Source organism: Elephantulus edwardii, unplaced genomic scaffold (assembly GCF_000299155.1).
Source record: "Elephantulus edwardii isolate Elephantulus edwardi_28Jun2011 unplaced genomic scaffold, EleEdw1.0 scaffold00001, whole genome shotgun sequence".
Taxonomy (NCBI): domain Eukaryota; kingdom Metazoa; phylum Chordata; class Mammalia; order Macroscelidea; family Macroscelididae; genus Elephantulus; species Elephantulus edwardii.
The window spans coordinates 6,414,463-6,439,433 of record NW_006399751.1 but is presented as its reverse complement, the minus strand read 5'-3'; the positions used below and the strand labels follow the sequence as shown (position 1 = coordinate 6,439,433).

The window sequence follows — 24,971 nt, the reverse complement described above, 5'->3', positions numbered from 1 at the left end:
CTACCAGATGCCAGCTCTTCCCCCCCGCCCCTCACGTGCCATCTACCATTGCTCATTTGGAGCCTTGGCACCTCCCCTGAACCGGGGTGTCAGGAGCCCCTTGTCTCTGGCCAGTGCAAACCCACCTATCACTTCCCAGCTGGCTCGTGTCACAGCAGATCCATGTGAACCAGCCACTGAGTTTTGGAAGTGGAGAGAATCTGAGGTTTTGAGCCCCAGGGACCTGGGTTGAATCCTGGCACAAGCAGCCTGTGGATATCTCTCCAGGACCAGGTTCCTATCTGTTGTCTGGCAAGCGATCTGGTGCCAGCCTCTCAGGGCACCTGGAACGGAACTTGAACAGAGCTAGTCATGCAGAGTGAGTGAGCACAGCAAGCTACAAGCCACTGTTCCTGCCAGAGGATCGGCCACAGTTCATCAGCCAGCACCCTCAGCCCCCGTTGGGGCTCTTGACTCCCTAGTCCACCTGTCCTTGTTCTGTTCTGGCCCTTCTCAGAGGCTTCTGGGGGTCCTTGTGCAGTGTGAGCATGCCTTGCTATCTCTGGGGAAGGAGGAACCGGGCTGGCCCCTGTCCCCAGGCCCACTTCTTACCTCACCTACCCGCAGAGTCCTGTGGAGCTCTGGGCAGACAGAGGCTAAGACCACCACCCACCACACCAACAGCCCTGAGCTGCAGGAAAGCTGGGGTACAGCAAGGGTGGCTCTTGCTCCACGGGAAGCCCCAGGGCTGGCGGGCCAGCAGCCTTGGGAAGAACCTGGAGCCTACTGCTGGCACGGCCACATGCAAGCTATTGGGTTTCAGCTGGCATGAGACGAGCTTCTGCAGGGACGGGACACAAAGTTCTCCTTCCTCAGCCCATGGACCAGCATTCTGTTTCACGTTGGAGGCCTTTCAGGGAGGGACGGGGCTGACCCCTGGGGCCAGCGGCCTCACCCAACAGTAACACCTGACCCAGGAGGGTCCTCCTCATTTCTCAGAGGCGGCAGGATGTCTGTCCTGGTTTGTCACCCCTCACCCTGCTCTGAGACAGGTGGCAGGTGGTGGCAGAGTCACATTTAATTGCCCTTGTGCTCTCGGAACACCTCGTCCCTGCAGTTGGGAGAATCAAAGTATCTCTCACATCCCATGAGGAAGTTGACCCATCGGACATCAGGAGGGGTGCCAAGGAGGCGACAGCTTATGCCAAAGGGTGGGGCAGAACTGGTTACTGCTGCACCCAGGGCAAGTTCCAAGCAGCTTCCCTGCGCGGACATCCGCACGGACAGCCCCTTGGGAAGTCACCCCCGCCAGGGTCCTGAGGCTCCCTCCACAGGACAGGCATGTCCCGAGAGACACAGCGCTTGGAGGGCAGCTCCCCTCTGTTCCTCGGCCACAGCCCAGTCTGAGAAGCAGGCTGCCCAGCCTCTCCCTGGGCAGCGGGGCCACACCTCTTGCACCCGCTTCCTTGCACTCTGACCTTGAGTAAGCTCTCTATGGTGGGGCTGCTACAGCTGGAGGACCTGAAGGTGTTAGCGGAGTGCTACAGGCTGTGCTGACCTGGGTGAGAGTGACAGAAGGGGCGAGGTTGGTCTGGTCTGGCAGTGACCACGGTCAGAAGCTGGTCTGTGCTGCTGGGACTCCTTGAGTCATGGGCCTGCACTGTCTGCGTGCTTCTGTCTACCTTGGATGCTGCATTTCTGGTCTATACGTTTAAGGCTCTGGAGGAAGGACACTAAGAAAGCCGGGGCTTGGGTGGGAGTAGAAGGCAGCTCTAAGGCTCCCCAGGGGCTGCTGTTCTCAGTGAACATGCTGCGTGCTGGCAGGAGCATCCTAGAGCCTAGGACCAGCCTGAAAAAGAATTCGACTTAGATTGAAGGCACATGGATGGGCTCCTGAGATCAGGCGCAAGGGGCGGCATGAAGCCCTATTCACTGCAGCTCATGGAACCTGTTCAGAGGGTCACTGCCACCCACGGCCTGCGGAGCTCCAAGGCTCGGCCAGGCGGGAAAGGAGGAGCAGTGACCATGCAGGGGGGTCGCATGTAGCCCTCGACTCCTCCTTTCAGACGCCGCTGTCTCTCAGTCCTGGCGCCTGGTGAGATGCATGCTGGGGAAGCGTTAACAAGCCATGCGGAGCACAATCGTACAGGAACGTGGGCCAGGCCTTCAGAGGGAGGCTGTGACACCTGCTCAGGGAGCCTTCTAGCAGAACCCAAACCAAACCCACTTGTGTTGATTTCAATCCAGAAACCTCTTAGGACAGAGCAGACTCATCCCATAGGTTTCTAAGCTATACAGGACGGGAGCACTGCCACATTGTGCTCCTGTGATTCGAACCGCTCAGCTCTCTCAGTTAGCAGCTGAGAGCTTAACCACTGCACCACCAGAACTTCTTCCATAGAAGCCACTAGGTCCAAATAATGGAAGTCATGGGGCTGCGGGGAGGGCAGGATCCGAAGCCTGGCTCCAGGCCCCTTCGTTCTCCATGACCTGCAGCTCACCATATGCCCTACTCCTAACTCTTTAGCTCGAAGTGAGACGCCACGTTGCAGCAGGTCTAGGGCCCCAGCAAGGCCTCTTTCAATGAATCTTTTCTGAGTCTGCGGCTGGGCATACAGAGGCATAGTCTGGAGACTGTTGAGAGAACAAGTGAAGGAATAGATAGAAGAAAGAACCACCTAACAGAAGATGATCTGACAAGAAGACAAGGAGGTTCAAGAGCAGTACAACAGCAAGCTCCAGCCCCACCTGGGCTCTGAGTTTCCGTGTATAGTAAGAAGGTTTGACTCATCTATCTCCAAGGGCCGGTTTCCAGCTCGCAAACGGTTCCTTCCCGGTCAACCCCAAGCCCAGAGACCTGAGTGCTCACAGCAGTCCAGGGAGGCGTGTGGAAGAGGCCTGGGACTTTATTTGGTGACAAGAAGCTATCAGAGACACACAGACAGGAGCCACACAGACAGAAGAGGGTGGCCTGCAGCAGCAGACAGCACAGGTGATTCCAAGGCCTGATCTCCAACCAAAAAATTCTGAAGTGTCAGCTGAGGTCAAGGCCTAAAAATCCTAGCTGGGGAGTTAGTGCGACAAGCTCTAGGCAAATGCTGAGGCCAGGCCAACACTGGCCAGAGCACAGTGCCCAGCATTCAGCCAGGGCTGCACCTCTTGCCACAAGCTGGCCTCATCCTCGTGACCACTCACATGTCCGTGGGACAGTTCCGGCCCCACCCCTGGAGCCTGACTCCAAACTGGACCTCAGCAGTTCTGACCAGCCTTCGAAATAACAGCCTAGGTTAGAAAGTGGCCCTTTCGGACCTCAGTGCTCCTTCCTCTCAAAAAGTAGGAACCCCAACCTCCCAACACAATAGAGATTTAAGAAGGTGGGGGGAATGACAAAGTAGTAGGTGTTGGATGAGGCAGAGTCCAGGAAGGCCCTCCAAGTTGGGGTCCAGGGTGAAGAAGGAGAGTGAGGGCCACCCTATTCCCAGCATGACCATGTGCACCCACAACTGTGGCTGTTAACTGTCATCAAGTTGAGAACGACCCACTGAAACCCAGTGAACAAGAGCGGAACCCTGTCCTATCCCGTGCCATCCTCACAAGCTCTGACACACTTGGGCCCATCGCTGCAGTCACCGTGTCAATCCATCTGACTACATGTAATTTCAGTTGTCTCTAATGTCACTTAGTGCCTGTACTTGTTTCCCCTAAGGTGTCCTAGGAGGCTGGGCGAAGTTCACGCTGGGAAGATGTTCCTGCTCCCAGAGGAGGGGCCAGGATGGCAGGGCAATGGTGGTGTTTCCAGTTGCCTGGGAGTGTGGTTCTGAGCCCTGGGCAACTTGAGGTTCTTACTTGGAACCCCAAGGTTCACGACTGTGCAGCAGCAGCTGAGCTCTGTGACAGGTGCCAGTGTGACCCAGGTGGCGGGAAATGAAGATATTTTGATGGTCAAGGCTAGAGTAGCCCACACTGGGCACTAGGGCTGAGGTTAGCAGGGAATGTCCCTTGGCTTCTCCCTTGCTAACTCCTTTTAAGTACCAAGAAATAGCAGAGGAAGAGATGGGTAGACAGAAGACAGCCCTGATCTGAGAATTCCTACTAGGACTTGGATGGAGAAGTGAGGTCCTAGGCCGAGCACCAAGGGGCAGTGGCCACAGGCAGATATTGGGGCGGGGGTAGATAGTGTGGTGGACACACCAGTCCAGCTATGATCTCCTTTCCCAGGCTCTGTTAACAGCCAAGCAGTCCTGGCTCGCCCTCTTGTGGCTAAAAGCAGGATGGCAACGTGAGTGTTGGCCCAGCTCCGGTGGGAAGCTTGCTTAATCACTACCTCAGAATTTCAGGCTGTATCTCCTCCAGCCATCAATTCCTGGGGAAATGGAACTCCAGAAACCCACAGAGTCTCACAGGAATGTGTCATAAAGTACAGAGTATACACCTGAGGTGGACAGCAAGCCTGTGAAAGTCAAAGCAGAGACAAGATGGGCTCGTGTCCAGTTATGAAGACTGGTCTGTCCTGTATCAGTGAAGGCAGATCCATCCTGGGGGACTAAGCTGCAGGTGCGGAGGGACACTTGGGGATTGTCGGTCTGCACCCTTATTCTCCAGCGCAGTCATACCCTCTGAGAGTACAAATCCCTTTATTCAGCTCTCAATAGCTTTTCCTTCTCACAACCTCATCTCTATGTCTGATGCATAGTCTAGTAAAGCAAGGTGTGGAATCAACTGGACAATCTGACACGGTGCACTCCTTTCCCAGAACCTGGCACCATGTCTACTAGAGAGAGAGAGACACGCCGCCTCCCATCCAATCACACAAGACTACTGAGCCTCACTCTGACTGAATTCTAACAATCTGCAAACAGGTGATTTGGGTTTCATTTCAAAGCTTGAGGTGAAAAGTCATATGTCCACAGTCACTTAGTTGGCCAGGAAGGAAGTCAGAGTTGACCGGATGGCCAGCCCCACAGAGATTGCAAAAAACGTCTTAGCAAGCCAGAGAGGCTCAGGCTCCTGTCTCAGGTGACTTACCAAAGAGACTGTCAACTGCTTGGTTACCTAGAGAGGCCGGGTGGTGCAATGGTTAGGCATAAGGTTGCTTGCTCACTGAAGGCTGGTGCTTTCCGCCAGTCATCTTATAGGAGAAAAGCCCTGGTGATCTGCCTGTGTGAAGATTGCAGGCCAGCAAAACCTACGGGGCAGCTCTCCTCTGCCTTATACTCGACTTGTTGGCATACCATAAAACACAGAGGGGCTTCTGACCTTGTCTCTCCACTCATTCTCAAAGCTAACAAGCCAGAGGGTGTCGGGATGCTAAGCATAGGAACAGCTTTTAGTGACAGAAAGGGCCTGGGGTGCCAGAGCAGCCGCCCTGCCTGCAGCAGGAAGGGCAACTGGGTGTCCTGGGAGCGGGAGGGACAGACCTATCGGAGGCAGACCCGCGCCCTCAGGGATAGCGGCTCTGAACCGCTTCATTTCAACTTGAACAGTCTTACTATGGGAGAGGTTCCACCATGAGCAGTGTGTGGTGCTTAAGAAACTAGAGAAAGGGAGCTCTGGTGGTCTAGTGGCAAGAAACAGCATTGCTATCCTGAAGGTGTGTGGTTCGAATCCACTAGATGCTCTGCTGGAGGAGGGGCAATCTCCTCCTGGGCCTGTCGGATCCGACTTGACGGCCCACAGCAAGAAAAGAAGGGGTGGGGGGAGAAAAAGAAACTAGAGAAGTGATTAAAAAACATTCTATGCAAAGTGCTTAACGTGTTGGGTCTTCCTCTGCCCTCCAGAAACCCTGATCATCAAGAAAATGTCCTTCTTCACAGAACCTGGCTGGCTACGCTGAAACCACCTCAAAAGGCCATTTCAGGACCAGCTCAGGTGCTGACTCTCCCATGGAAACCATGCCTACGTAATCACTAAGTAAAACCAAGAGAAGTAGATATTATTACTCATCACAGCAAGTTCTGGCAGGGCCTCTGCAGGGCAGGGTTTGTGAAACAGAGGTTATCAGTTCTGTGTGGACTGTTACTGACGTGACCATGAACAGCTTCTCGGACAAAGGCAAGGGAAAGCATGGATCAGTGTAGGAAGTAGCCCGTGAAGGGAGGGAGAAAAATGCCAGGAGAGCAGATACTAAGGGGCAGGTGTGTGGGATGGGGGCAGGTCACCAAAGCACCTCCTGGGCTCCAAGTGTTCTAGCGTAGAGAAGGGGCTAGCTGGGGGCTCCCTGAAACCTGGACCTGCCACACAAAACATCACACCAAAATCTGGAAGAAATGCCCCCTCCGCCAACCTCTCAAACCTGAAATTCCTGCAGAGGCTGCCACTTGGGACAATCTCGAGTCTATACTTCCAAACATTTTTCCACACATTTATCTTCTGGTATTCCGCTAATGGGATGCACTGCCTCTTATCCACTGCCATTGAGTCAAAGTGACTCATAGCCAAACTGACCGTCTGTTGGGTTTCCAAGGCTGTAAACCTCACAAGAGGAGGTTGCTCATCTTGCGAAAATAGGCCATTATCTAAGGCCACTATCAAGGGCACTAGCTTCAGGGAGTTCTGGTGATCTAACAGGTAAGGAATTGCACTGCGAACCCAAGGGCAGGAAGTTTGAATCCATGAGCTGCTCTACAGGGAAGATGGGCGATCTCCTTCCATGCGACTGACAGCCTCTGAAACGCCAGTCAGTTATGAGTCGGTTCCGACTCGATGGCAATAGGTTGACTGTTGTTCATTGCAACTTTTTATCTAACAAAACCAAACCCAAAACCACACCAGCTGCTGTCAAGTCAATTCCACTTCACAACAACTCTGTAGGGTTTTCAATGGCTCTTTTTTCTGGGAAATAAATTGCCAGGCCTTTCCTCCAAAGCACGTTAGTAATAGGAGCCAAGTGTGCCACTGTTTGCACCTCCAGGGACTCATTTCACCTCTGAAAACATGTTGAAACCAGCCACCACACTTGTTGTTACTGTGTGTCGATGGGAGGAGATTGCCAATCCTTCTCCCATGCCATGGAGCAACTGGTGGATTTGAACTGCATGCCTTTGAGATTGCAGTGCAGCTTCTTACCACTAGGCCACCAGAACTCCCTCAACAATAGTTCATGCTTCTGAGTACTTATATGGTTTGTAAGAACAGATCATGGTTTCTTTACTCCTACGATGGCGACTCTGCTGGACCCAAAAGCTTGCTGTTACTGTCTCAGCTGACCGGAACACGCTCCATAGACATTATCTATCCAGGGCTGACCAATAGCGTACAATCCTCTAAGTGGGCTGCAGCATTAGAGAACACACACATTCTAACAAGGTGGTAATAACCTGTCCTCCGAAGGGTCTAGGGCAAGTCACTCTTCTACCAGAAGTATTTTTGGAATAATGAAAAAAAATTGGCATAGTTACAAAGAAAACACAAAACTCAAAACCAAAACCCCAAGCCCCACTCTGTCCCAGAGACAGCGCATGGAGGCAGCAGCACAGCGGGGCCCTGGAAGGGAATCCCTGGCTGTTCTCGTCCTGCTCCGCTTGCCCAAGTCGGCTCCCCGCCAGGTGTCCTTGTCAGGCCGTGCTGCGTCCACTTGGCTTGCCCTCACGGCCGCTCTCCAGCCGCCTGGCAGGACCAGGCTTCCGAGGCAGGCTTGCCCTGGCTGCAAGCCAGCAGAGGGCTGGGCGTGGGCCCTGGCTGCTGCCAGCCCGGGTACTGATGACTTCCAGATCGGTATCTCTAGTGTTACTTGCCTTGAACTCCAGACAACACCTGCCGCCCGGTCTCTTTGCTTTGACACTAGAGACGGCACATCTGAGACAAGCCACTTCTGCATCAGCCACCCGTCCCTGACTCCAAAGATATTCCTCCTCTGAAGGTTTCAGCTCAGAAACAGCTCCAGCATCACGCAATCATTCATGAAGCACAGAGTCTGAGAATCATCCTGTTCGAAGCCCTCTCGCCCCCTCACCTAGTACTCATGAGCTCAGTCCCGATGACTTGGGTGGTCTCTGATCCAACCCCCTATCTCTCCCTGTGACTTCTACTCCTGCCTTGGTTTATCCCATGCCTCCCTTCAACTGCCAGTCAGGGTCCTGCCCCGAGCCTGGCTCTTCCAGAATCCGCCGAGAGTCTCGGAGTACGTTTCTAATTGTCTTGTGCCACTAGCCCCACCGTCCGCACACTTTTCTTTATCAACCAAAGGATCAAGTCCAAGCGGGCTGCCAGCAGCGAGAAGCCACTTTCCTTCTGTAGATCTGCACTCTCACGCCCCCTGCTGACGGTCTCATCCTCTTAGGTCGTGGCAGCCAGATACCAGCTAGAGGAGTGCAATCCAAGCAGCAGGCTGCCAGGTCACACCACCACCGAGCCGGGCCAGCTCAAGGACATCCCTGGAGCCTGGTCATCGGGGGGCTCCTCATGCAGGGAGTTACAGCCCAGGCAGTAGGGACATCATGAGTCCCTAGACTTAGGGCTCCATTCCCTTCCTTCCATGGACCTCGCTCTCCCTGAGGTACCATCTTCTGTACACCCACAGCCCAGTGTCCCACAAGCTCCTCTCTGGGTTGTGGTCACCAGGCTGTTAGGACTTTGCCATCTCTCTCTGTGTTTAATATCTGACTCTGAGGAATTTCAGATGATGTTAAACTGGTCTTGCTACTCAAGCCATGGCCACCTCATTTCACCAACTTAATACAGTGTCCCCTTGATGAACAAAATGGCACATACAAAATGTTTGTTCACAGGGTCACTATGAGTCACACGGTCGGCCCAGCGGCACCTAACAACAGCAGAAGAATGAAGGGAGCTCTGGTGGCTTAGGGCCCAGTGGGGAGGGAACTGCTCTCCCAACCTGGTCTCGCAGCTCCTCCTTGGGAGAAAGTGGGGTGATCTACTTCTATATGATTTACAGCTTTCGGAAAACCTGATGGAAGGTCAGCTGTGAGTCAGATCTGATTTGACGGTAGGAAACAAGAACTAGATGGCGCCCAGCTAACCCCGCTGACAGCTCTCAAAGGGATCCCAAGAGGACTCTGCTAAGAGTGGGAGAAAAATGTGGAACAGAACTCAAAACCAGGACTGCCGGTCTGATAGACAGGTGGAGACCCCACCCCTCACCTCCACCCAGAGACCCTGGCCCTTCGTTAGCCTTCATACCCAGGATGGAAATCACTCCTCTGACTCAGCTGTTAACCAAACGACGGACAAGCCTAGGATGGAATCCGTCACACCAGGGAGGAACGCACTCCCAGAAGGCCAATCGTACAAGAGTAGAGGGGCAGCATTCTCCATGGATAAAGCTCAGAGGGTGGGAGGGGGATGAATGGAAACAGGAGCCACAGGGAAGAGGAGGGTGGAACACTGCGCGGTGACCATGTGGAGACTAATCAATGCCACAAAGCATAATGTGTATGAACTGCTGAGTGCAAATCCTATTTATGAAATTCCACTCAAATCACAAGAAAAAGTGAAATACCCAGAAAACCACTACAATATTTCCATGTTAAACCACAGAAAGTCTTGAATGACAAGGCAGTCCCACACATGGACTCACCTTCTCCTCTTTAAGATAGGACCCCTTGTCCTAACTGACCTTGGTAAAGGCTTAATACACCCAGAGCCCCAGGAACCTCTCCAGGCTGTGCCCTGCACTGTAGCCCTGCTCTATTCTTCTCAGCCCTGAGAAGGGGTCTCTGAGACCCCAAAAGCAGATCCTTCTCCCTTGGGCTTCTCTCAAGGGTGCTCTCCCTACCATTTTGGCCTAATTTTTAGTGGATGCAGAGACCACGTAGTGCAACTATTTAAAGCATACAAGGAAAGAGATTTTGTATGTAGTTCTGAGTTGTGCTATAACCACATTCAAACTGAAAACTTTTTTCTCATGTAAAAAACTTGTTAACTTTTATGTCTTTCCTTTGATCTCCTCCTGGCCCCCCTGCTTCAGCCCTGTTGTTGTTGTTGGGTACCATCGAGTCAGAACCAACTCAGAGCTGACCCTCCAGTGGGTTTTCAGAAGCTATAAATAGCATGGGAGGAGACTGTCCATCTTTCTACCACAGAGTGGCTGCTGGATTTGAACTGTGTGCCTTTGGGTTCGCAGCCCAACTCCTTACCACTAAGCCACTGTTGTTGTTGTTGTTATGTGCCATTGAGTCGCTTGAGACTCATAGCGACCCTATGTACAACATCCCTAAATCCTGCTCTATCCTGTGCCAATCGCACTGCCTTTGACACATCCGTCTCTATTACCCCAGTCACTAAATCAATCCACCTCACAGAGGGTCTTCCCCTCCTGCACTCCACCCTCCCAAGCATGATGTCCCTCTCCAAGGACCTGTCCCTCCTTACAACATGTCCAAAGTATGTCAGATGAAGCCCCAGAATCCTTGCCTCCAAGGAGTATCCTGGTTTAACCCTCTCCAGGATGAATCTGTTTGTTTTCTTGGCAGTCCAGGGTACATTCAATACTCTTCTCCAGCACCACAGCTCAAAGGCGTCAATTCTCCTTCTATTCTCCCTAGTCATTGTCCAACTCTCTGATGCATAATAAGTGATTGCAAAGACCATAGCCTGTATCAGATGGACCTTAGTCTCCAGAGACACACCGTCACTCTTGAGTACTTTAGAGAGGTCCCTAACCACAGACTTTCCCATTGCAATACGTTTTTTTATTTCCTGGCTCCTGATGCCAAGAGTGTTGACCACGGAGCCGAGCAAACTGAAGCTGTGAACAATCTCAATCTCTTCGTCATCCATCCTGATGCTGCCAATTGGTCCAGTGGTGAGAATCTTTGTCTTCTTGACATTGAGCCTCAGTCCATACTGAAGGCTGCAGTCCTTGACCCTCTGCAGCAAGTTCATCAGGTCCTCCTCGGTTTCAGCAAGCAGGATTGTGTCATCTGCATAACGCAGATTGTTAATAGATCTTCCACCAATACAGGTTAAAAAGGTATGGAGATAGGACACATCCCTGGCATACACCCTTCCCAATTTTGAACTATGCAGTGTTACCCTGCTCTGTTCTGATGACTGCCTCTTGGTCCAAGTATAGGTTTCACATTAGCATGATTAAATGTTCTGGGATTCCCATTCTTCTCAGAGTCAGCCACAGTTTGTTATGATCCACACAGTCAAATGCCTTTGCATAATCACTAAGCCACTAGAGCAGTAACTTATCTAATGTCTTTACAGCCACTAGAGTTAAGTCAACTCTGACTCATAGCAACCTTACAGTACCGAACAGAGCTGTTCCAGAGGCTCTCAAAGGCTGTAATGCTTATGGGAAGATCCTCAATGAGATGGGCTGACACAGTGACTGCAATGATGGGCTTGAACTTGGCAGAGATGGTGATAATGAGGCACAACAGGGCGAGGATCAGCTCTGTTGTCCACCGGGTCTCTATGACTATGTCAACTTGACGGCATCTAACAAAAGCAACACATGATCTTCCTTTCTGGAAGGAGCGCTGGTGGTGTAACATAGTACATGGTGCTATCTGAAAAGTCAACAGGTCCAGCCCACCAGCTGCTCTGAGGGAGAAAGACAGGAAGTTTTCTCCTACAAGGACTTAGCAACCTGATGGAGAGTCACTATGAGCTACAACCAACGCAACAGCAGTTGGAAATCTGCATTAATAATAACTGGTGATTGGAATGCAAAAATTGGAAACAAAGAAGGACTAGTAGGGGAAGAAGCTTCGCTGCAATCCCAAAGGCACATGGTTCGAGGCCACCAGCTGCTCTGCGGGAGAATGATGGGCAATCCACTCCAGAGCAATTAACTGCCTATGAAAAACCACTGGAGGGTCAGCTATCGGTCAGCTCCAACTCTACAGTACACAAAAACAACAACAAGTGACAGAAATGAGGGTGGAGACTGCATGACAAGATACTGTATAATGAATAGTTTACTCATTGCAAATACATATTTTAAGAAATCATAAGTGGACCCATGTTTATTGCTATGTTATTCATAATAGCAAAGAGATAGAAGCAACCAAGTGCCCATCAACAAACGAATGGATAGAAAACCTATGGTACATACACACAATGGAATATTACACAGCACTGAAAAACAATGAGCTGATAAAACATTCTGCAACACGGTCATTATGCATAATGGCCTGTAGGACATTATGTTGAGTGAAAGACAAATACGACAAAAGACTGCTGTTATAAAATAGGACAGACACTGGGTGGGGCGTTGGGGAGAGAATGGGAAAAGAGTGGATACATGATAAACAATGCAACAGAACAGGTGAGGGGAAGAACTGTCCATAAGGAATATATGATTAGACATTACATATATATATATATATATGACAACAACCTAGAACAAGGGGCGGGAATAAAAATGCGCAACAATGAAAAAAAATTATTTAAAAAAAAAAACCACCAACAACAACAAAAAAAACCCCATAAATGGTGACTCCAGCCATGGACTTCATTTGATGGTTACACAGGAATCAGATTGACATCTGTGCAAAAAAGACAGTGAAAAAGCTCAATATCAGCAGTCAAAACCAGGCTAGGAACAATTCATATGCAAGTTCAAAGTCAGACTGATATCTGCGTAAAACGACACTGGAAAAGTTCAATATTAGCAGTCAAAACCAGGCGAGGAGCAGTTCATATCAAGTTAAAAATAAAACTGAAGAATGAAAACAAGTCCATGAGAATAAAAAATATGACCTTGGTATCCTAAGTAGTTATAAACTATAATGGGCCACCCTCGTGAGAGTGGTTTCTCTTGCTTAATAAACTTCCCTGTCTTTAATTATTTAAAAAAATAAATTAAAAAAAAACCCCTATCTTAAAAATAGATCCAATGCATTGAACACCAACAACTGAAGACCAGATGAGTTATAGAATGACATCTGGGATATCAACCATGAAGAAAGTAACAGGTCATTACAAAGAGAAAAAAAGAATCAACCCAAATGTATGTCAGAACAAACTCTGAACCTTGTACTGGAATGAAGAGAACTAAAAACATGAGAAAGGAATGCTGAGAGTTCAATAAAGATTCCAAAGGGAAGTTCCAGATGACAAAGCAGTGTTGTAACAAAATGTGCAAGAATAGAAAAGAAGGAAAAGGGAAGAAGACACACTAAATCTTTCTCAAGCTGAAACAACTGAAGGACAAACTCAAGCCTTGAGTTGCAACACTGAAGGATTTTAAGGCCAAAATCTTGAATGATGCCGGAAGCATTTAAAAAAAAAAAGGCAGAGGAGTACACACAGTCACTGTATGAAAAAGAATTAGTTGGCATTGAACCATTTCAGGAATTAGTAAATAATCAAGAACCAATGATGATGAAGCAATGATTTTGAGTTTTGGAGGGTTTATGAAATCTATAAAGAGCTGATCTCTGCTTAGCTCTCCAGCCACCATTCCTGTCACCCCACGATGGGCCCTGTGATGACTTCCCGCTCCCAGAAGCCACCACCACCATCAGCACTTGCTATTTCATGTGACTGGTCACTGGCCAAGACTGATCTGCGATTTCTTACTCTTCTCTTGCCATATGAGACCCCCACGGAAACGGACTGATCCAGCGGTTGCCACAATTGGCTCAGGCGTGGCAGCGAACGTAAACACCGTGCAGGATCAGGCAGCTTTGTTCCCGTGTCCACAGACTTGGTGATGAGTCACAGCCATTCGGGCAGCACTTAACAACAACGAAATGATGGCTATGGGCAATAAATGCCAATGATTCCTTATGCTTCAAAAAGGAAAAAAACAATCAGATATTAAATGACTCCCCATGGAAGTACACACAGCATCTATTTAATAAAAATAAAAAACCAGCCAGAATCAAATCAAGCTTCTTGATCTAACTACCAGTTTAAAGGAAAAACAAGGGACCATGACAAACACAAAACTGTATGATGCAGATGCAATTAGGAAATTCAAAGCGGGGGTGGGGGGGAACTACAGATCAAGCGTCTCAGCTTCTTCAATAAATAAATGAAAAGCAGAACACAGAGGAGAGAGAAACTAGACGCCAAAAAAAAAAACCAAAACAAAAGAGCCCAAATAAACCATTGCCATCAAGTTGATTGCAATTCCCAGCAAGCCTGTAAGACAGAACAGTGCTGCCAAGGCCGTAACTCTTTACAGACACAGACTGCCACTTTGTTCTCCCATAGAACTGCAGGTGGGGTTGAACTGGTGACCTTTTGATTAGTAGCCAAGCTCTCACAACTGCATCACCAGGGCTCCTTATATAGCTAAAGACCTGAGGCAATATAAACCAATTGACAGAGAGCATATCTGGATACTGATTGAAACAAATTATAGTCAACAGTTGAGACAAGAGTGGTCAGGTAACAACCTTGTAGGTGTGGATTCATGGATTCATGGCAAGCCTATGCACAACAGAACACAACACTGCTTGTTCCTGGCACCAAGCTCATGGTCAGTGCTGTTTCCAGCCACTCTGAAGCTACTTTGTTTTTTTTTTTTTGTTGTTGTTGTTTTTTAATTTTGTGTGCGTGTACCATCAAATCAGATCTGACTGGTACAGGAGGATATTGCGCCTCCTTCTCCAGCAGAGCGTCTGGTGGATTCGAACTGTGTTCCTCTGGGATTGCAGTGCAGCTTCTTGCCACTAGGCCACCAGAGCTCCCCTGAAGCTACTTTGTAATCCATCTTGTTAAAGGTCTTCCTCTTTACTGGCTCTCCACTATATCAAGCCTGATGGCCCTTCTCTACTTCCCTCCGCATAACCTGAGATGAACTCTCACCAGCCATGCTTCGAAGGCGCATTCTGGCTGTATTTATTTCCAAGACATATTTGTTTAAAATTTTTCACCAACATGATTTGAAGGCATCGATTCTTCTTTGGTCCTCTTTATTCAGTGCCCAACTTCACGTGCATACTGTTGTTATGTGCTGTCAAGTCGTTTGCAACTCATAGCGACCCCATGTACAACAGCCCTAAACTCTGCTCTATCCTGTGCCAATCGCATTGCCTCTGACACACCCTATGTACATGTGCATGTGCATATTAGGTAAATGAAAATAGTTTGTACTTTCACGCAAATAAGTTTAAAAAGAAAATAAAAGGGAGCTCTGGTGGCCTAGTGGCAAGAAGCTGCACTGCAGTCCCAGAGGTGCATGGTTCAAATCCACCAGATGCTCTGCCAAGGAAGGAGGGATAAGTTCCTCCTGTACCAGTCAGATCCAATTTGACAGTACAGCACACAAAAATAATAAAACAAAAATTTAAAAAAAAATAAAAGAAAAACAACTAGATAATCGCTTCTTGGCCTTTTGGCTAAGATCAAGTATAAATACTAGATTTAAAAAAAAAATACTATGAGTTGAGTCAGGTACACCTTGGTTGTCCAAGTGACATCTTTGCTCTTTAACACTTCAAAATGGTCTCTGGTGGCAGGTCTTACATCAACGCAATATATCATCTGATTTCTCGCCTGGTGCTTCCATGAACGCTAACTGTAGATTCAAGTTAAATTAAATCCTTGACAACTTTAGTCTTTTCTCCATTGATCATGATTTTTCCTATTTGTTCTAGTCATAAAGATTTTTGTCTTCTTTATCTTGAGGTCTGATACACACTGAAGACTTCAGTCTTTGCTCTTCAACCAGCAAGTACTTCAAGTCTTTCTCACTTTCAGCAAGCAAGACTATGGCCACCTTTGTTCTTTTTGAATGGCTGCCTCTTGCTTCATGTACAGGTTCTGTGTGAGCACAGTTAAGTGTTCTGGAATCCCTCCTTCTCAAAATGCTACTCATAATTTCCTATGACCCACACAGTCAAATGTCTTTGTGTCGCCAACAGCACAGGAGAGAACATATTTTCTGGTGCTCTTTGCTTTCAGCCACACGGTATCAAACAGTGGTTTCCCTCCTTTCACGTCCTCTTCCGAATCTGCTCTGAACTTCCGTAGGCCTTCAAGCGGTGCTTCTTGAAGGAGAAAATGAACATCACCGTAGCACAGCAGAAGCCATTCGTGATCTGAAACAGCCAAATAATTTCAAATTTGGCAGGTGGCCTCAAAGTGCAGGGAAGAGAAAAGGCTGGGTCTCTGTCATTCATAAACCCTGAGGAAGCCCCAGCCTTGCCAGGGGCGATGTGAGCCCTGAGCAGACCACAACACAGGAGATGCCAAGGCGGGCACTGAACAGGCCACCCTGCTGTCTTTGTGTTTTAGATTTTTTTTAAACTTCTGATGGAATCCATTAGAAAGAAGAACAAACCTGCTTCAGCTTTCAGAAGTGTGAATACTTGAAGGGCTACCCAGAAGGATCTGGACATCTCCGGGGAGTCTGGGAGGAACCAGGTGAGTGTGTTCCCAAGAAGCCAGCTCCTCTTCAGCCCTGCCTGACCCGACAGGGATGGCCGTGACATAGTGACTCCCAGTCGCCTATCCTGGAGAGATGTCATGTTATGTTTCCAATGCTCCTCGGGTTCCATCAGTGCATCCTGTGTCCACAGGCCTTGACTTGGGTGTGAGGTTGGTGGGGGTGCCAGTGCTGTCCAGACTGCTGCACCCTTGAGGGATTTGTCAGAGGACCAGCTCAAAGTCCTAGTGTTTGCTGGACTTCTGCAAGTTCTCCTGATTTCATTTGGCTTTGCCTCCCTTTCCCAAGCCCTTTCCTCCTCCCTGCACCCTGGTGGCACTTACTAACGTGCCTGGCTGCTAACGAACTGAAAGGCTCACAGTCTAAACCCACTCTGTGACTCTGTTATGAGTCAGCATTGACTGAGCGGCACACACCTATAGGGAATATGCTCCGCACCGCCACGGGCCCATACCTAGTGCGAAGAGGTTTTCTTCCCCCCCTGCACCAGCCTGAATTTATTTATTTATTTTTAACACCAAGGTTCTGGGTTCTGAGATTTGTACTCTCATCCCCTCCACACCACCACTCTGAGCTTCTTTCAGAGACTCTTACTGACCTGATACTTCTGCCTTTGAATACTGGCCCTTCTGCCTGGAAACCCCCATGCTTCCTGCGTAGCTGGTTTCTTTTCATTCATCACATTTCAGCTCAAACATCACTTCTTCAGCAGGGCCTTAACTAGCCATGCTTTTTAAAGAAAGTTCTACTGTGATTCTGTTACTACTTCCTGGCTGTTCTCACAACCATCTTAATAATTACTTACGTATTTGTCCTGCTTACTTTGGGATCACAATACAATAGCACTTTGATTTGCACTTGCCATGTGCCAGACTCATGGATTACCTCGTCATATAACCACTACGAGAGGGGGGCACTGTTCTTGTTACCACTTTAGAGATGAAACTGAGAATAGAGAGGTTACACACCTTGCCTATAGCCACAGAGCCATGAAAAGTGGGCCAACATTTTTAGTTAGCAGTGTAATCCTCGACACACACCACCAAAGCTCCTCTGGGCCAGCTTTTGCTGTTTTGTTTTGTTGTTTTTTTTTCAGGGGAAAGAGCGCAGGCACGTCTCCACTACCACAAATTATGCAGGCGAGTTTTCAACATTTGGGGGAAATCACAGAGGTCAGCACACCTGGATTGCAGTGAGTAATGTCTCACCCAGTGAAATTCTCCTTCAGGACCATGGTATCTCCCCTGCCAGGTAAGGACGGGGCCAACATTTTTAATCACTATACTATGCTGATCTCTTAACACCTTCTCCTATTCTGATCTCACTTGTAGGCTATGAAAGTTAATCAGAACTGTATTCCAGGCCCCAATTACAATGCAGGGCACTAAATGAGTGTTCTATAAGCAAAAATGAAAACATTCAAAACAATACTGGGTAATTTCTCTACTTATACCCCTGAACCACCTCTTCTTCCCCACCAGTCCCGAGACCAGGGCCCAGATCCCAAAGGTTTTCAACATATCCAGAACACTGTGAGCCAGAAGAAATTTTTGCATCTACCAGGCTCTGTCCCTTCCGTTCACCAAAGGAGGTGAACCTCTCCACATTCTTTCCCCTACCTTATAAAAAAACAATCTAAGGAGTGAGGTCAGTCTTAAGAGGTCAAGGTCAAGCAGAAGAGAAAGGTTAGTACTCTGCTGGCTGGAACTCTGATGGAAGCCTAGGATGTCCTGCTCTACCTTGCAGCACAAATACCCTCCCGTCAATGCCCAGAGCGTCTGGCAAACTAACACCTGGATTATATGCCTAAGGCACATCAGAAAACACAGATCCCACTGGCAACTAAGCCACTCACATACTGAGGCCTATAGACCGGGTCTCTGATATGACTTTGGGAAGTAGAGAAAGTCTTTCTGTAAAACACAGTGGGCTTTCTGGTCAGTACTTGTTTCTGGTTATCTCCCAGCACCCACTCCCCCAAATCCTGGACATCTCTGGCATAAGACATCCCAAGAATCTCGAACACTGTGCTGAGAAGCATACAGGAAAGCAGCACAGACAAATGTCACAAGGGTTATGAGTGAGCAAAAGGACTACACTCTGGCCTGGCCTAACACAGGTTTCAGGATGAGGAAAGACTGGGGGTGGGCTTTGGAGATGGAATCATTGGAAGAGGCAGAAGCAGAGGAAATGACAAGTGCAAATAATACTGAAAACAAGAGCTAACATTTAACTAGAGCTTACTCTGTTATGTGCTGATGACACATCAATAAACATACTTAGTCTTTGGTGCTGGGCTAAGTATTTAACTTCTCACACAGTCAACATGCTTGGCACCAGTCGTCAGGAGATTAGGAGATGTATAGCGCTGAGAAAAACTGCTGCAAGGGCCCTTTCCAAAGTCATAAGGAACAGTGATTTCACTTTAAAGAGTAAGGTGTACCTGATTAAAGTTAGGGTCTTTCCAATCACCTGCTATGCATCTGAGAGCTAGACAATGAATATGGATGACAGAAAAGAATTGATGCCTTTGCCTTTGGTGTTCAGGAAAGAGTACTGAATAAACTGCTGAAAGAACAGGTATGTCTTTGAAAAAGTGAAGATAGTGCGCTCCACAGAGGCAAGGATGGTGAAGTTTTGTCTCATATACTTTGGGCATGTTGTTAGGAGAGACTACTGCTTGGAAAGGGGCATCATACTTGGAAAGACTGAGGGTCAGCAAAAGAGAGGATGGCCTTCAGTGAGATGGGATGATAAAGGGACTGCGGCAATGGGTTCATGTGTGTCAGGGATAAGGATGGCAGAGGATAAGATAGGGTTCAGAGCTGTTGTTCATAGGGTTGCTATGAGTTGTAATCAACTCCAAAGCACCAACTACTATCACCTTATAAGGGAGCTCTGGTAGCCTAGGGGTAAGAAGCTGCACTGCCAACCAAAAGGCAGGTAGTTTGAATCCACCAGCTGCTCCACAGAAGATGGGGACTCTTCTCCCATGTAATTTATAGCTTCTGAAAACCCACAGGATGGTCAGTTATGAGTTAGTTCCGACACAGCAACTTTATGAGACAGGCTGGTGGGTTAATATATCTTATGAAAACCCAACTCAGAGGTATTGAATAATTTCCTAAAACAATCCAGTAATTAACAGACTAGGATTCAAACTCAGGTTTGACCAGCTCCAAAGTTCACCATACTATGTGTATGAAGTGCTGGGGGGAGAGCTGATGTGAGGGAAAGAAATGTCACGTTTAGGGTTTGAATGCTGTCCTACAAGGGGGGGGAGATCATGTACTGAGAGCAGTATTTTTAAGAAAAATGACCTACTATGTTTAAGGAGGATGATGGGAAGGGTTTTCTGGGAGCCCTGTGCCCCCAGATGCTCTACAATGGGGCAGGCAGCAACAGGAGTGAGCAAGGCCAGGAGAAATGAGTTAAACAAATGCCAGTACATTGGCAAGATGCTCACCTCCAGATTTAAACAAACTGAGATCTTCCTTTGTGTCTAGTCAGTGTACAGAAGTAAAAAATAAGTGCGGACAACATGCCAAATCCTGTTCTAAGGCACCTCTGCTTCTCCTTCCTTCCCCTCCTCCCTCTACGGCTCCTACAACCCAGCACCCACAAATCGTCTAGCACCCACAAATCGTCTCTTTCCTCTCCTCCACTCTCATGAGGGAGATCACCAGTTACTCTTACTTCTTTGCCTTAAAATCCTAAACTGTACAATCATTGTTGTAGTTGTTGTGTACCATCATGTCAGAATCGACCCACAGCTGACCCTCTGGCGGGCTTTCAGAAACAATCAAACGGGAGGAGACTGCCCATCCTTCTCCTACTGAGCATCTGATGGATTCAAACAGCGTGTCTTCTAGATCACAGCAGAGCTCCTTGCAACTAGAGCTCGCTACAATCATTACATTTTAAATTCAATACATTTTCTATTTTAAAGGTATTAATTTTCACTGGTTTAAGGGGCTCTGGTGGCCTAGTGGCAAAGAGCAACACTGCCATCCCAAAGAGATACAGTTTCAATCCACTAACTGCTCCCACAAAAAAAAGATGGGCAATTTCTCCCATGTGATTAAACTGTCTCTGAAAACTAGCTGGAGGGTCAACTATGATCGACAATACACCATAACAACAACTTTTCACTGGTTTAATTCACCACATAAACAATAACTGACTTTTGAAAACAAAATTCTCTTCAGAAGGTGAATCATGTGGCTGTTTATGCCTCTCTCCAGCTACCAAACACAAGGCGACCAGTACCACCTCAAACTCTTGGCATTAGGTTGGAAGAGGAACTCACTTATCAGCAACTTTGTCCTTCACTATTACCCGAGTACAGGGAGGAGGCCGAGGCTGGAATTAGGGAAATCTGTAGGTCAGTAAGTCAGATGCATCTGCGTACCATCAACTCCACTTTGGAGGATGCCCGCTGAGAAGAAAGGGGAACTCAACTTCTCAACACTCTTGTGCTAAGAAATCTAACCGAAGAGGCCCTGAGGAAGTTGATTTATTAGCCAAATACGCATGTAAGTACTTCCAGACGTGGGGGGATACCTCTTGCTCTCCCAAACACTGTTGTCAGAAGACCCCGAGCAGCCAGTGCTTTGGAGTTGGGAGGAAAGCCTAGCTCAACAGGCGCAGCAATTCTGTATGAGCCCAGCCCTCAGGTCAATGCAAAGACTTAACTATCCCAAAGACCTACAAAGGTGGGGGAGGGTGCAGGCATTTTCCGGCTCTGCGTCTCTAAGCATCAGTAGGTAGACTTTCTGGCTACGCCAGAGTGAAGAAGCTGGTACGAGCACACCCTACAACAGGTAGGGAGAGACTTCCTCCTTCCAAACTACGCTTGCCCAACCCAGGATGAGGCAGCACACGACAAGGAGGACCACCGAGGGGTTTGTGTTTGGGCCGCGCCGAGGACAGCTACCATCAACCCCATATTCCCAGCGAGGCCCCTCAGGCTGGTTTCTGGTTTCCTGACCAGACCCCCCATCTCGGCCTTCCAAGGCCCCCAAGATCGGCCCGCGGCTCACCCTCGAGGGTTTCACACTGCACCAGGTTGAGGTAGTCGGCCTGGCTGAGCACCCCAGCTTTCAGGCCGCGCACCAGCCCCTCCAAGTAGCCATTGTCCACGTTGAAGTAAAGCTCTGGGAAGGACGACATGGCTGCAGAGGGGACAGTGGGCCCGAAGAACCCAGACCAGAGGATACGCAACGCCAGGCGACTCCACCGATCAGCTGACACAGGGCCCGCAGCAGACTGTCAAGAGCGTCAGGTGATGCGTAAACTGTTCACGTGACGACAACCGGGCGGGCCTCTAGCTGGCGCCCGGCTTCCGGGTGGCGTCGTGCGAAAGCTGTGCGCAGACGTGGGCTGGAACATGCCCTCTAGCGCCTGCGCACTGAGGGGAGGCCCGCCTCTAGTGCCCTAGCGAGCGATCTACTTGGAGTACCCGGAGCCGGCCGCGTGAGGGCGTCCATTGTTTCTAAGAGCGAGTTTTCCCAGGTCTTGTCTGCTGGTAGGCAAGCGGCCCGCGAGGTAATGAACAAGTGGGTAGTGGGTCTTATACCTGGAAAAACGCCAGACTTGAAATTGAGTCAGCTTCCCCCACCTACCCCTCGAGGAAAGTGAAGTCCATGGACGGGCAGGCCTGCCAGCGCTCACCCGGCCCTGGACCTTAGCCATTTAGAGTTCCTTTCCTGCGCCCCTGCCTTTATTGTGCAAGAATCTGGAGCGCGACTCTCCTCTGCACCTCTAGCGCGTGTGGCTCCCTAAAACTGCACGCATGTGTAATCAGAGGTAGTAGAGGCCTAGGTGTTTAAGTGTGTGGAGTTTCTTGGCAGCATCCTCACCCCTGCGATACCACCTCTTTCCCCAAACCACCATTCATCTCCGGTGCTCACGGTTAAAATAACGCAACAGCCTTGTCGGTTCCAGCCTTTATTCGTTCCCCGATGTCCCTGCCCCTACCCCCGCGTTGGCCAGCTAGGTGCGGCTGCAGGGATGCGTGGCAGTACCCAGTTTGCGGCAGTAGCAGAAAGCATTGAAGAAGCGACAGTAGCACGTGGCGCACGGGTCACAGCAGGGCATCTGGTGTCCCAGGCAGGATTCTTGCAGCCTCACGCAGCGGCGTGGAGAGCGTGGCTCTCGGTCCTGCGGGTCTAGCGCCTGCGGTGACAGGGAGGCGAGCACATACTGGCTTTTGAGGGCAGGTCCGGGAGCCCCACAAACCCCAACCTGGGTATAGGACAGCTGTGGATTTTAATTGCCTGCTCCAAGGAGCAAGGTCTGGGAAGGAATGAGCATGGTGCCTCCCCAGGGTTGCCCTGCCACCTCACCCATTTCCCTAAGTGGTTTACCTCGGCCTGCAGCAGAGCCTCTTCTGCCTGTTCTGCGGCTGTCCTCTTCAGAACGGGCTCCAGGCCCAGACCTGGGACAGAAAATGTGAGAGCAGAACCCTCACCACCACCACCATCCCCGTGTACTTACACGCATCTTCCCAGGTCTGGAATTGGGAAGAGGGAAGGAGCGTGCGTACCAGGTGGGGTAGTGTGTGGTCGGAGGCCCCACACAGTCCAGCCCTGCTTACACTGACCTGGGAACTCGGGGAACAGTGCCTGGTCAGGCCTTCTGATGCCCTCCAAGGGGGCCAGGCCCATCTGGGCCCCCTGCATGGTGGGCAGTACCTGCAGCAGGGCACAGCTCAGCAGCACTGTCCTCAGCATGACCTGGCTCAGTAGGGAGAGGCACCATATAGTCCCTTTACATCTTTGGAGGCCCTCTAGTGCCCCCTCGGCCCCCAATTGCTTGAGTTCTTGCCCAACCTGAGAACTTACCTCTGTTCACTGGGTCACTGTCCAGAGAGTTCCCGGCCACTCTTTTTCCTCTGCTTATATGGTAAGACCTAATGAAGGGGCCTCACGTGACTGCTCCCTGCAGCTGGAGCGAGGGGCCCTCTCTTAAGGGTGGGGACAGTGGTGGACCCCTCTTCCTGGGCTTTGGGCCTTTGAGTGCTCTACAAGAGAGATGCCCCAATTTGGGGTGAGGTCCCCAGGAGCCAATCAAAGTGTTGGGAAGACGGTAGGATGCCCAGAGCCCCCAAATTTATTATGGACAGGGGCTTTGAGGGGTGGGCCAGGCTGGAGCCATTAACTATATAATAAGGCAGGCGGCCCTGAGAGCTTTAATTTAATTTACCGCCCCGGAGATGCTCACTCAGATCATGCGTGGTATGTTCTGTTTCATTTGCTTCCAGGAACTTGGATCAAGGGCATCAAAGGGGAGACGGACTAGTGGCCAGAAATAGGTGAGGGAGGGTATAGACTCAGACACTAGGTTTTCCTTGGAGGGAGAAAGAGGGAGATGCCCACCCAGCCAAAGCGGATCTTCTGCCTACATCTCAGCTCCACTTGCCTTCTCCCTTCTCGCTCCAGGCTTCTCCAAGACTCTCTCCCCTGCTCCTGCCCCCAGCCCCTTTCCACCTGGAATTCCTGGAAGCTAAGGAAGTGGAACTGACTGTTCCCTGGGTGGGCGAGCAGCTTTGGAGTAAAAAGCTTTCAGGCCGCCTGCCTCATTAGTGCTAATGTCCACCTCCTTCCGCTCTGCATTGTCAAGCCTCTGACCAAGCTAGACTGGGAGAGTAGGGGCTGGAGAGTGAGGGGGAGGCCCAACTCTTCATGGAAATAGGAGGCCCTCATTTGTTCCTGCTTTCGCTGGTCTCTTTGGGGCTATTGGTTGAGCCAGTGTTGAGGCTTTAATGTACAAACTGGGCTGCCTCCACACAGCAGGAAGTGGATGAAGGCATTTGGGGCTGAATGCCCAAGTTCATGTGGACCATTCTGACCATCAAGAGGCCAGAGAGGTCCTTTACCAGCAGGTGAAAACCAAATGCTACCATTAAACAACTTTTGGCTTGCCCAAGGGCAGTACTAACAAAAGTGTCGACATTCTGACCCCATGGGCCTCTGCAGTAGGTAGCCTGAGGGAGTATTCTCCCACCTGTCGTTGCTGGTGTCACCTCTGGTAAGGCTAGCAGTGGTCTCGAATCGAACACCTGTAGTTGGATCAGGTTAACAGTCTTAAGAGCTCTTGGTGCCCAGAGGAGGAAGCAGAGGACCCAGAGATTGTCTCTGAGGAGATAGTCGCTGAAGGAGGATCTAATACAGAATCCAGCGTCCCTTCCTCTGGAGAATGGTACTGGCAGTGTGGTGACTCTATCACAAAGCAGATGTGATGTGAAGGTCCTTCTGGCAGCCTTTCCCTTCCAGAGGCTGCAGTGTGGCTTGGTGGCTCAGCCTAGACCTTTCTCTTCTCAGAGTGGTGCAGAGTATGTTGTTGTGCCCTCTACCTGCAAATCGTCTTGCTTGGTCACCTCCGTTGCTGGGGAGCTCTGGTGGCTTAGTGGTAAGGACTTGCACTGCCAACCCAAAGGCATGTTTTTGAATCCACCAGCTGCTCCATTGGAGAAAGATGTGCAGTCTCCCCCCACATGTTTTACTGCTTCTGAAAACCTGCTGGAGGGTCAGCTATGGACTGGTTCCAGCTTAACAGGACATGACACCAACCGACCCCAGCGTTGGAGATTCTGGCTTAGAGATGGACATAGGGGGCGTAAATTGCATGTGGGTTTTGGAAATGTGTCTAACTTGAGGTGGGGATTCTGGGCACCTGG

At 49.7% G+C, this 24,971-nt stretch overlaps 2 protein-coding genes across 2 annotated transcripts in view; both read right to left on the bottom strand.

Annotated features, from left to right (window-relative positions):
* Nucleotides 1-21,561, bottom strand: part of ATP6V0D1 (ATPase, H+ transporting, lysosomal 38kDa, V0 subunit d1) — a 42,272-nt gene extending 20,711 nt beyond the window's left edge. Inside the window, exon 1 of the mRNA XM_006878692.1 lies at nucleotides 21,334-21,561. Coding sequence (XP_006878754.1) covers nucleotides 21,334-21,463 — 130 coding nt within the window. The 5' untranslated portion in view covers nucleotides 21,464-21,561. The remainder of the gene's footprint in view (nucleotides 1-21,333) is intronic.
* A 724-nt stretch (nucleotides 21,562-22,285) lies between these two features.
* AGRP (agouti related protein homolog (mouse)) lies at nucleotides 22,286-23,025 on the bottom strand. The gene is made up of 3 exons (XM_006878691.1): nucleotides 22,896-23,025; nucleotides 22,660-22,730; nucleotides 22,286-22,468 (listed from the first exon to the last, which is right to left on the bottom strand). Exons 1-3 carry the CDS (start codon nucleotides 23,023-23,025, stop codon nucleotides 22,286-22,288), a joined length of 384 nt encoding a protein of 127 aa, XP_006878753.1.
* Nucleotides 23,026-24,971: the final 1,946 nt, after the last annotated feature.